This window comes from Trifolium pratense, linkage group LG2, assembly GCF_020283565.1.
Source record: "Trifolium pratense cultivar HEN17-A07 linkage group LG2, ARS_RC_1.1, whole genome shotgun sequence".
Lineage (NCBI taxonomy): Eukaryota > Viridiplantae > Streptophyta > Magnoliopsida > Fabales > Fabaceae > Trifolium > Trifolium pratense.
In genome coordinates, this window is record NC_060060.1 from 13,114,896 (window position 1) to 13,127,368 (window position 12,473).

At 29.9% G+C, this 12,473-nt stretch overlaps 2 protein-coding genes across 4 annotated transcripts; both read left to right on the top strand.

The window, feature by feature from the left end:
• The first annotated feature begins 700 nt into the window (after positions 1–700).
• On the top strand, positions 701–4,596 carry LOC123909686 (rhodanese-like domain-containing protein 17). 3 transcript variants are annotated; one of them, XM_045960560.1, is made up of 5 exons: positions 701–1,047; positions 1,149–1,231; positions 2,920–2,990; positions 3,066–3,119; positions 3,358–3,949. In XM_045960560.1, exons 1-5 carry the CDS (start codon positions 905–907, stop codon positions 3,505–3,507), a joined length of 501 nt encoding a protein of 166 aa, XP_045816516.1. In that variant the 5' UTR covers positions 701–904; the 3' UTR covers positions 3,508–3,949. The 3 variants fall into 3 exon arrangements, with proteins under 3 accessions (XP_045816516.1, XP_045816517.1, XP_045816518.1); XM_045960561.1 differs by having other exon boundaries at positions 702–1,047; positions 3,385–3,949; XM_045960562.1 differs by lacking the exon at positions 3,358–3,949 and adding an exon at positions 4,241–4,596 and having other exon boundaries at positions 711–1,047.
• Positions 4,597–6,250: 1,654 nt separating this feature from the next.
• LOC123908697 (thiosulfate sulfurtransferase 18-like) lies at positions 6,251–8,822 on the top strand. The gene is made up of 5 exons (XM_045959410.1): positions 6,251–6,603; positions 6,690–6,769; positions 6,865–6,935; positions 8,424–8,477; positions 8,602–8,822. Exons 1-5 carry the CDS (start codon positions 6,449–6,451, stop codon positions 8,695–8,697), a joined length of 456 nt encoding a protein of 151 aa, XP_045815366.1. The 5' UTR covers positions 6,251–6,448; the 3' UTR covers positions 8,698–8,822.
• The last annotated feature ends 3,651 nt before the right edge of the window (positions 8,823–12,473 follow it).

The following is a 12,473-nucleotide window of genomic DNA, read 5'->3' on the forward strand; positions in this document are numbered from 1 at the left end:
AACAAATATAATATTTTTATATATTTAAAATTTTGTTCCGTGTCTTTATACAATTCAATATCAAACATTGTACATCACAAAGGGTATTACGGTATATTTTATTATTTTGTCCGGTACATTAACATATCAAACAAGGTACAATATAAAATTGTTTGTCCTATGTATCGATCATCAAACACAGTGCAACACAAAAAGTTGTCCTGTAACTCAGTCACTTGTCCAGTACTGTTCTGTCCTGTAACCATCTTTTGCGGATCAAACGCACCCTAACAATGCAAACCAAATAAAGCAACTAGATTTGGTCTAATGGTGAAGGATTTGGGTAGTACGTTATAGATCATGGGTTCGATCCTCATCTCATTGTAAACCAAAAAATATGCAAACCAAATATAATATAATGGACAGGGAGTAATTTTAATGTATCTTTTCCAAAACATCTAAGGAGATTCTTTTCTAATTGTAAAATGACCAAAATCATAATCAATAAGTTGTGTTCTTCTCAAACAACTGGCAGCAGCATATCATAATAATACCATTGGCGGTAAATGGCAGTATAGTTATTTTTTTTATTTTTTTGGTACATAAAGAGGTAGTATAGTTATTTAATTATTTTACTCATACCATTTTATTTATTTTTTATTTTTTGGTACATAAAGAGGTAGTATAGTTTTTTTTTTTGGGTACATAAAGAGGTAGTATAGTTATTTTACTCATACCATTTTGTTTATTTTTTATATTCTAAAGAGATCATTTTCCAAGCTTAACCACGCAACATATACATTTAAATAGCATGCTTGTGTTTTTTCATATTGAACTTGAACGATTTAACCAAAATCGATCACATTTGAATTTAGGCTTAGCTATTATATATTAGCTTATACTACAAGTTACAAACCATACCATAATGGCTATTTCGTTGAATTTGTTACCTCGTTGTTTGGTTCTTCTTCACTTTGTCTTGTGTAGCTTAGGAGCAAAGGTTGTGACTATTGATGTACGAGAAGCCAATAATCTCATCCAAACCGGTCATATTTATCTTGATGTTAGGTAACCTACACATATACATTAAGATAATCAATAATTTTAGGAATTCTTTTGTTTTTGGATTTTTCAATTTTTAATAATCTAAATCTTTTGGTAATTTTTAGGACGGTGCAAGAATTTGTGAAAGGGCCTCGGGTCAATACATCTAAGATAATCAATATTCCATACATGTTGGATACACCCAAGGGTAACAAGATTTTTCATTATATTAGGAGACATGTTATTTAAATATTTAAAATTTAACAGCAAACTATTTAACAATATACTAGCGGACAGACAGCCGCATTGTGTGATCCATATTTTATATTATGCAAATTTATGTTAAAAAAAAATGTCTTATGTTACGGTGAGTTTGTTAATAAAAGATTTTTGCTACTCAGAAAAGAAAAAAAATATGTCATACACATATGTTATGATAAATTTGTTAATAAAAAAATTTTGCTGCTAAAAAAAACAAGGGTATTTTTATATTATGAAAAGTTGTTAAGAAGTCCCACATCGGTTGCGAGATGGCCTGACTAAGTGTTTATATACTAGAGGCAATCCTCACCTTACAAGCCGGTTTTGTAAGGATGAGTTAGGCCCAATACCCATTTCTAAGATGGTATCAGAGCCTCTCCAAGATCCGTTGGGCCACCCGATATCGGGCCACCTACCATTTATATCCGCGTACCAAGCCCAATAGCGCTGGACGCGAGGGGGTGTGTTAAGAAGTCCCACATCGGTTGCGAGATGGCCTGACTAAGTGTTTATATACTAGAGGCAATCCTCACCTTACAAGCCGGTTTTGTAAGGATGAGTTAGGCCCAATACCCATTTCTAAGATGTTAAGAAGTCCCACATCGGTTGCGAGATGGCCTGACTAAGTGTTTATATACTAGAGGCAATCCTCACCTTACAAGCCGGTTTTGTAAGGTGAGGATTGCCTCTAGTATATAAACACTTAGTCAGGCCATCTCGCAACCGATGTGGGACTTCTTAACAGTTCACACAAATTTTTTTGTATCCTCTTTATATATAGGTATAGATATACATAATTTATAACTATTGATTTTGATTTAAAGAGAAAAAAGTTTAATTAAAAAGAAAAATTGCATCTATACACCGTATAAAAATTTGTTGTAAACAATAAAATTATTGTCAAAATAATATTTCCCAGTAAAAAGGTACTGTTTGCGTCAAAAAAATAAAAAGGTACTGTATTTTAGTTCTTGAAATTGTAAAGCTATGTCAATTTAATATTTGAAATTTGTGAAATGCATGGAATATTAAATTGAAAAAATCAATTTATATTTCCTTATGGGGATAATAATGGTATGTTTGAAACAGTTTCTAAATACTCTTTTTTAGTTTTCAAAAATTAAAAAAGAAAAAATATGTTTGGAAACCCTTTTTTCAAAAAACTGTTTTTATTGTTTTAAAAACTGAAAAGCAGCATTATAGGTGTTTTGCTTTTTAAAAACTGTTTTAAAAATCTAATTTATAAACACATTTTAAAAAATAAAAAACAAAACTTTAGTCTAAAAAATAAAAAACAAATCTGTTTCAGGTATACAAATGTATTTTGGTCTCTAAATGAGTGAGACATTGTTATTATTATAGTTCCCAAATATATTGAAATTATAAATAAATTTTAGTTTGTCATTTTTGTAGTTGAATATATTTTTATTAATCATTTTAGTTAACATATTTGTATAATAATTTATTATAATTTTAGTTTGTCATTTTTGTTGTTGAATAAAATTTATAAACATATTTTGCAATAATCTTATTATAATTATGAGATTATTATACAAATATGTTTTTATTTACCAATATGTTTAGATTATTGCAAAGTGTATGATAAAAATTTAAGATATTGTGTTTTGGAAACAGGCAAGGTCAAGAACCTATATTTTCTAAAGGAGTGTTCATCTCTTTGTAACATAGAAGATCATCTCGTTGTGGTAACTATCACTTTTTTTGTAGGTTATTTATATGTTCATTTTTTTTTACCTTACAAATAAAAACTACAATTTCAGGGTTGTCAATTTGGACTGAGATCTCTGCATGCAACTTCTGATCTTCTAGATGGTGTAAGTTAATTCATTTTAGCTTCAATTTATACTCCTATTGTTTAACAAATTGAACTTTTTTATCCCTCGTTAAATAAAGTACATATGAAATTTTAGTCCTCAATCTATACTTATTTTTAGTGATTTATTCTCATAGATAATTAACCGATCTATACTTAGTTTTAGTAGCTTATCGGGCCTTAATGGAGTTCAAGTCGAGTTTAATTTATTTTTATAAGACTGACTTATAAGATGACAGGTGTCACCATTTCTTTTTGACGAAAAGACGATATTCATTCATTCAAATCAGCAAAGTACGTCAATCGAAATTATTAGATATTCAAATCTGCTAAAACCTAAAATGGATGAATCTATGAACAAGCTCACAACATCCGAGTTAATAGCATAAAACGGCTCAATGTCTACAAATATGACAAAGCTACAATTGATTAAATAAACTTCAAGTGTCCGGAATAGTCATGCCTCCGAATCTGCAACGTTGTCGACTCTAAAATCGTTGAATCTGCTCTGAATTTGGATTGAAAACAATCTGCAAATTTAAACGAAACAAACATCGTACAAAGACGGGATACCAAACAACTTCGCACTAAGGCGGGACAAACGAAGAAATCACAAAGGAAAAACTCAAATGAAACCTAAAATTATATGTAAATCACTTATTGAATTGAAAAAGAAACAAAAACAATAAAAAGGGGTGATTCCGGATCAATATCGATCATAAATCACCCCTCTCTAATAGATGAACCAAGAAAATTAGACGAATGTCACCACTTATAAAATTATGTTTATCTCTTATCTCAAATAATATAAAACTCTTGGCAAACATTAAACGCTCGACATTTGACATTTAGAGTGCGTCTTGAGTGACGTGATAGTAAGTAAATTCAGAAGATATTGGATAAACTTTGATACTATACTAAAATTTGAATTGAAAATAACTCATACTTACCAAATTACTAAATTATAAAGTGAAAACCGTCTCCACTTATAACTTATATCTACTTTTTTTTTTAAGCAGTCTACATCTTATCTTATCAAAGAGACTTTTAACATGCTCCTTTATTTTGCTGTGACAATTAAACTATCTAACTTTTATTGATTTGAATGAATTGTATTGTCAGGGTTTTAAGAATGTGAAGAACATGGATGGAGGTTTTGCAGAATGGGTTAGCAAGATGTTACCAATAACTAACAATAGTCAAGTCCGACCCTGAGCTAAGGCAATGATGTCTTGGTCTAAGGCTCATTATTTTAAAGAATAAAAAAAATTATGTTTAAAGAAAGATGCAAAATTTGACTGAAGTTCAATTTTATTTTTTTTATACCTACTAAAAGAATTATTAGTAATTCGCGTGAACTTTGTTGTGCTTTCTGTTTTAGAGAAGAAGAAGATATCGATCATTTATTTTTTAATTGTTCTATTTCAATTCAAGTGTGGAAAAAAGTGTATGAATGGCTGGACATGAATTTTATAACATTTGAGGAAGTATGGAAGCATTTCACTACTTTTGGTGATTTGGTGAAGAGTAAGAGTCTTGCTAAAGCTCGTCATGTCATTTGGCTAGCAACCACTTGGAGTATATGGCGAACTCGAAACAACATTATGTTTCGTGGAGATGTGTTTAATTTGGCCTTACTTGTTGATCAGATTATTTTTATTTCTTGGGTTTGGTTTGTAGGTCGAATAGAACTTAATCCTTCATTTGTATTCTCAGACTGGTGTAACGATCCATTAGCTTGCATTCTAAGTATCTAATGGTTTTCGTAATTTTTGTAAGGGTTAAGTGCCCCTTGCACTCTTTTTAATTCAATCCTTTTGCTTATAAAAAAAAAATAAGTGATTGAGCCCCAATTAGTAGAAAACATGATTAGGTATAATTGATAAGATTACCAAAATAGAATTCCGTAGAACAAAAATGAAACGACGCGGCATACTTTTGCCTTTGTTTCTATTGAGTTTATTTTGTAATTTTTTAATTCTTACGGTTTTGTAAGGTATGTATGGATACGCGTGACTTTTTCTGTTTAAAGATATATACATTTTTTTTTTGTATATTAGATATACACATATTTTAATAGTATTATATGTGTATATATCATTTTGCTTTACATACATGATCATAAATCATAAATAATGAAGTGGTCCTCAATAGAAATGTAATGTAACATAAATGGCGGTTCAATTTTTTTAAAAGGACCGCAATTCAAAATAAGTGTCAAATGTCAATTATGTCAATTTTTTTTTTTACCAGAAATAAGTGTCAAACTCAAAGCGCGCATATATTATTTTGCTTAAATTTTAAAGGCAACTATTGATTTAATTTGGTGGAAAATATATGGACCTTTGACCAATTTAATATATAACCGATTATTACTCCCTCCATTTTTTTATAAGTGTCCATTTAAAATAGTAACAACAAATTAAGAAAAAATATATTTTTGCACCTTATCCTCTTATTATACCCTAATTTTAATCCACCTTAATAAACTTCTATATTTTTGCGCACACTTTCTCTTTCCAATAAATTTAATACAGTATATTATGTACAAAAAAACAAAATATATTTAATATGTTATGTAAAAAAAAAATTAAAAAAACTTTAATTTTCCAAATATATAGCATTAGTTAGTTTTATTGAAAAATATAAGAGTAGTTGATAGAGGGTAAAATTGGTAAACCATATCCTTAAAACACTAAATGGACAATTAATTAGAAACGCTAAATCTGACAAAACTGAACCATTAAAAAAAAACGGAAGGAGTATTTTTTTTTACTAATCTGGTTATTATTACTTGTTGCGTAAGAAAAAGTTTTTTCGATAAATTCACTAAATGATTTTAAAGTTGTTTTAAGTTGCCGTGAAAAAATTTATATTGAGCATTATCGTAATCGACACTTAAAGGTACCTTCAAAAAATTTCCTCCAAACATCAACAAAAGAATATTTGCTTGGAATGATATGATGATGAATGGATGAAAAAACAAGTTGCTAATAAACAATAATTAAACCAAAAGGATAAGCTTAAAAAAAAGTCCACCTAATAAGTTTATTTATTAAATACTGTATTTTGGTTACTTAGGAAAATTGTAATCAACAAACCGTGTCCTTCTCAAACAGCAGCGGCATATCATAAATCATAATACCATTTATTTTGTTGTGGTATTTATTTTCTAAGCTTAATCCACGCAACATATACAGACCCTAGATTTGAAACCAAACCAACAAGCTACTTTACATATAATTAAACAAATAGCATGCATTCGATTGAACTTGAAAGCTTTAACCAAAACCATATTTCCATTTAGGCTTAGCTATAGCTTATACCATAATGGCTGTTTGGGCGAACATGTTACCTCATTGTATGGCATTTTTTCTTCTTTTACTTTTCTTCTTCATGTGTAGATCAGGAGCAAAGGTTGTCACAATTGATGTGCGAGCAGCCAAGAATCTCATCCAAACCAATCACATTTATCTTGATGTTAGGTAACTTAAACACTCTTTCCGTCTCTATTTATAAGACGCTACAACACCTTTTTAAAAATCTATAACCTTTTGGTAATTTATTATAGGACGGTGGAAGAATTTGCGAAAGGGCATGTAGATGCAGCTAAGATCATTAATATTCCATACATGATGGATACACCCAAGGGTAACAAAATTTTCAATGTCTTTATAGTTATAATAAGATTGTTACAAATTTTATGGTAAAAAAATGAAGATATATATTATGTTTTTGGAGATCAGGCAGGGTGAAGAATCCAGATTTTCTAAAGGAGGTTTCATCTATTTGCAATAAAGAAGATCAGCTTGTTGTGGTAATTATTAATTTTTTGTTGGTTATTGTGGTAACTTAAACTACTTTGGCCCAGTTGAATAATTTGTCCCGAGACTCGGGGGGTCGCCTTGGTGCTCTTAGGTTCGTTTCTTGCAGAGTTAAAAATATTTGTTGGCCAATTTTTACTTAGTTTTTAGGCGAGTGAACATTAGTCTTACGCTGTCAGCATGAGAATACGTTAATTCTAAAAGGCTTAAATGCACTTTTGGTCCCCTTATTTTCAAAAAAATGAAGTTTTGGTCCCCCTATTTTAAAAACCAGTTTTTTAGTCCCCCTATTTTCATTGTTTTTGAGTTTTGATCCCCCATCCCATTTTGGGGTTAATTTTGTTGATGTGGCCTTGTAACTAATGATGTGGCAACATTCATGTGGACGAATTTAATATCCATGTCATTATTATATATTTTTAAATTCAATAAAACTTTATTTATAAAATATTTTAATTATTAGAATTATATATTCAACTGAAATAATAATTGTTAAATCTTATAAAATCTGAAACCCTAATTATCAAACCTTCAACTGGTAAAATTTTATTCACCATCAGAGAGAATGCTTCCTTATGGATTTCACCAATCCTATGGAATTTCCGTTCAAACTCAACAATTTCTGGATTTTTAAAAACGAAAAGAAATTAGAGATGATTTTGTGATTCAATAGAAATTACTCATACTCTTTAAACTATCTATGACTTTGGATGAGTTTGAATGAAAACCCAGAAATTGTTTTAAGTTTGAAGTTGAATTCTAGATTGGTTTTATATAAAGTTGGATGATGATGAAAGTTGGAGGTTCTTGAAACACAAAACTTGCTTTCAATATGCAATAATTTGATTTGAATCAGAGAGGACCATGTCCATATTGTGATTGTTTGTTTTTTCTTAGGTTTAATAAATTAGAGGTTGTGGATTTTGGGATTTTTTATTGTGATGAGTTTACGATGATGATGGTGATGATGAAACGTGATTATTTTGTTTTCTGGGTTGATTAGAAGAGCAGTATAACTGGATAAGTGGATGATGATAATGGGGACTATGGACTATTTGGTGTGATTTTTGATGTTTTTGAATTATTTTTTGTTTGATTTCTTTTTAAAAAATACTATAATTTTAATAATTAAAATATTTTATAAAATAAATTTTATTGAATTAAAAATAAATAATGACATGGATATTAAATTTGTCCACGTGGACGCTGATATGCATTAATGGCAATGCCACATCAACAAAATTAGCCTTAAAATGGGATGGAGGATCAAAACTCAAAAAAAGTTAAAATTGGGGGACTAAAAAGTTGGTTTTTAAAATAGGGGGACCAAAACTTCATTTTTTTGAAAATAGGGGAATCAAAAGTACATTTAAGCCATTCTAAAAATAAAAATAAAAAACTACAACTTATTGTTGGTTATTATGGTAGTTAAGGCCAAAATTTCTTATCTTAAACGAAATATTTGTTTCAATTAATTTCAGGGTTGCCAAAGTGGGGTTAGATCTTTGTATGCAACTTCTGATCTTCTATCTGATGTAAGTTATTTCACATGTTAGCTTCAATTTTTTTTTTTTTGGTAACATTTATATTTAGCTTCAATTATAATTTATGTTGTTCACTAACAACACTAACTTGTATTGGTATGAATTGAATTGATAGGGTTTTAAGAATGTGAAGGACATGGGAGGAGGTTATGTGGACTGGGTTAGAAACAAGTTTCCAATTAATACTTCAGTGGCCAAAGAAGAACTATAATATGTTCTTATTGATATGATAATCCATCTGTTATTTCTAAAAAATTTCATCATTGAGATTGAGATACCACATTGTAATTATGTAACACCTTTTAAGAGAATAACTTGGGGAAGTCTTTGTTTTTACCGTTGTTTACAAGGTAAAATTTTCTCTCCATCTTACAGGTAAATATATAAGAGTTAGAAATCAAACAATTTTTAAACTGTTTTAACTTTTTTGTTTTTGTTTTGGCAAGAGATTGCATTAACTTTTAATAAACTATAAGTAGTACTCTCTCCGGTCTTTTTTATAAGGAATATTTTGAAAAAATTACACAGATCAAGAAAGCACATTTAACATAGTTATTTTTATTTAATACTCTTACAAATTTAAATTTATTCCATGTATACCCTTATTTAATTACTCTTTATTCAACTAACTTACTTATTTTTTAAATTCTCTCACATAATAAATAAGGGCATAAGTGAAATTGAACATTTAAAACATTTGAAAATTGATCAGATTTTCTTATAAAAAGAACCAAATTTTTTTTCTTCAAAGTATTCTTATAAAAAGGAAGGAGAAATAACTAATTGACCGACTTAAATAAAAGACGATATCATGGTAGTTTAAAGGACGATTGTTTGATACCCATAAGACTACCTAATTTTGTCCTATGATAGGACAAAATTAATTTAAACAAGTGTAATATCGGGTCAATGTGTCTAATTTTCCCTCAACACCATAAAAACAATGGGCTTTACATTAATTATTTATCTCTTAAAGTTAGTTTTCGCGCCCTATTTTTATTTATGGAAAATGCTAATCGGTGCTCCTAGGATACTGGTTAAGGTAACTAAAAATAGTAATATTATTTTAAAAGTTTATTTATCTATTATTTAAGTAACGGGCGTTATAAAATGAAAAATTTGAGAAAAAATAGCGTCTATTACTTAAATAACGAATATTGTTTGAGAAATTCACAGAGTGTCAAAAGAAATATCCTTTATCTTTTAGGGGATAGATTATTGTTATTTTTTTTATAATTCTGATTCATAGAGGAAAGAGGTCATAGTAGTCCAGAGTTCGGCCGTAAAGTCTGGCGAAGATAGATTAGGAAGATACATTTTGTATACCTTTTTAAGTGACTGAACTTCACACATTACTGCGTCCATTTAAAAACTTTTCTTTCCAGAAATTATTTAGTAATTGTTAGTTGACCGTTTGATAAAAAATGAATGGATGAAATTAAATACTTTGTTAAAATGTTAAATCAATATTGTATAAATTGGTACCGTTCGATTATAAATTTAAGACTTAGATCATGTACTGCGTATATAAGTGTGTGAACTAGTGGGGAATAGAGATCTTTCTACACGTGAGTGAGATTGTATAAACTTAGGTTGTGTTCGTAAAAAACAGCGAATAGCTCATAAATTATCTTATAGTGGATGAACTTATATCGAATAAGGTAACTGGTTGAATTTATAGTGTTTGGTAAAAAAAATTGCTTTTTAGACCCCCATGTTGCTTTTTAACCCCCCAAAACTCCCAAAATACCCCTAATTTTGGGCTCAGTTGCGTTTGGTTCCTACAATACGAACCTGCATAAACTTCGTATTGTAGGATACGAACCCGATATACATCATATCTTATGGCTACAACATCAAAGAAAAGCTTGCAAAAACCAATAAAACAAACACTACCCTTTGTATCCTATGAAACGAAAATGCTAGGCTTCGTATTTTAATAAACGAATACACTAGATATCGTATTCTACGAAACGAAGACGCCTGGTTTCGTATCCAACATGTGTTATACCAGTAAAACCCCAACACTTCATCAGTTTGAAGAAAATTGGGTTTTTAGGAATATGAAGGGCGATTTTTAGGGTTTCAATCGCGATCATGAACGACGAACAAGGATCTCAATCAATTGTAACATTAAGCATGGATTAGAAAATCACTACATGTTTTATTAAATTATTATTTTGTTCATTAGTTAATGTTTTCACTGTCCGAAATGCGATTTGCCTTCGAGAGTTACACACATGAGGATCCCGTCCGAAAGGCCAAAAACTTTCATCAAAGACTAGAATGGCATTGGATTGTATTCCACGAGAAAATTGCAGAAATTATATAACAGGCGTTAGTTAACACCATTTCGTCACTTACAGGATGAAATTTTTAAAATATCTGGTTTGTAGGATACGAAGTGACAAACGAATGTGGTTTTGGTTCCTAGGATACGAAATGACAGAAATTCTATAACAATGTAGAAAATCACTATAAACCGATAAGTCCTAAATTACAAACGTGAAATTCTATAGGCATACTTCGTAACCTGCATTACCAAACACAGCGTTTTCGTTTCGTAACTAACGAAATGCTGATTTTTTTCAAAACCGTCACACTTCGTAACCTGCGTAACGAAACCATGTGTTTTAGTCAAAACTTGGCTAATAATCCAACATTAGGTCTTGTGCAACATCATTTTGTATCCTAGAATACGAAATTAGGTGAGTTCGTATTGCAGATTCCAAATTCCTTATAAGGGCAACATGGTCAAACTGGGGGCCTCGAAGTAAACATGGGGGCCAAAAAAGCAATTTTCTTTGTAAAATTAGCGGTTGAACTATCTTATAAGTATGAAATAACATAAAAAGAAAATATACGTTTAATTAATATTTAATCTTTTACAAGTAAGAAGAAAGAGATAAAATTGAAAGAAAAAATATAAGTTATAAACTACTTGAAATAGCGTTTGAAAAATAAATTATAAGCAAGTAAAATACCTATAAGCTCTTTTTTAAAAACTATTACCAAAGAGAACTTTTAATTTATAAGCTATAAACTATAAGCTTGCTTATTTACCTTCACTATCTTCCAAACGGAGAATAACAAATAAAAGCATGTATAACTGAATCGAAGGAAAAAGAGAACCTAACAAGTGGAGATTCTATGCGTTTTTCCTTCTTCTGGGCATTCAATTTGACACGGAACAATGCTTTTTTCTTGGCTTGGGCATCCATGTTTGAAAGAAATTGGAAAGCGATTGAATGGAAAAACCAAAGAGGGTTTCGCGAATTGCAAACAATCGATAATGCAGAGAGACACGAGACACGAACGATTTGGGGGTTTAGGGTTTGGATTTGAATGATGAAGTTGGGTAATGATGGTGGATACACACGATGGTGATTTAACGATGATGATGAACAATGAACATTTTATAGGCAAATTCTTACATAGCCACCTAAAAAAACAAAATTTGTGCTCACATTGACATCATTTAATATTTCTATTTTTTTAGTATTTTTTTTATTTATGTTAAACAGTGCCCGACACGGTTTAATGAAGCAAATATAATAATATGATATTGAAGTTTGTGTGATCAACGTCTCGAAAGTTTAAAAAATGTTATTTTTAATTTAAAAATTTTATTTTTTGGTTTCCTTAACCAGTGCCTGGGCGAACCGGTTAGCATGACCCTTTATTTATTTTTGTGTGCCGCGCTAATATGTTTTATAGGTTGTGCTCGAGTAAGAATACATTCATTTTAAAGCCATTAGATTTAGTACAGTGGTAAGGAGTTTGGTAATATGTTATAGGTTTGGATTCAATCTTCAGTTCCATTGTAAAAAAAAACCTCCATTTTATATAGAGTATGACCGGTGAGGAATTATGGGATAAAAAATACGTGGTCCATTTGAATTTGACTAATTTTTTTAAAAAACTTTTAAAATCCCACATAATCAATAAACTTTTTTTTTGTTGATAGACAAAATAACAAAGTCATTG

Coding starts and splice junctions, on each gene's coding strand:
- LOC123908697 (XM_045959410.1), top strand. CDS start 6,449: ATGGCTGTTTGGGCGAACATGTTACCTCATTGTATGGCATTTTTTCTT. Junction 6,604..6,689: donor CACATTTATCTTGATGTTAG/GTAACTTAAACA, acceptor AATTTATTATAG/GACGGTGGAAGAATTTGCGA. Junction 6,936..8,423: donor AAGAAGATCAGCTTGTTGTG/GTAATTATTAAT, acceptor AATTAATTTCAG/GGTTGCCAAAGTGGGGTTAG.
- LOC123909686 (XM_045960560.1), top strand. CDS start 905: ATGGCTATTTCGTTGAATTTGTTACCTCGTTGTTTGGTTCTTCTTCAC. Junction 1,232..2,919: donor CATGTTGGATACACCCAAGG/GTAACAAGATTT, acceptor TTTTGGAAACAG/GCAAGGTCAAGAACCTATAT. Junction 2,991..3,065: donor TAGAAGATCATCTCGTTGTG/GTAACTATCACT, acceptor CTACAATTTCAG/GGTTGTCAATTTGGACTGAG.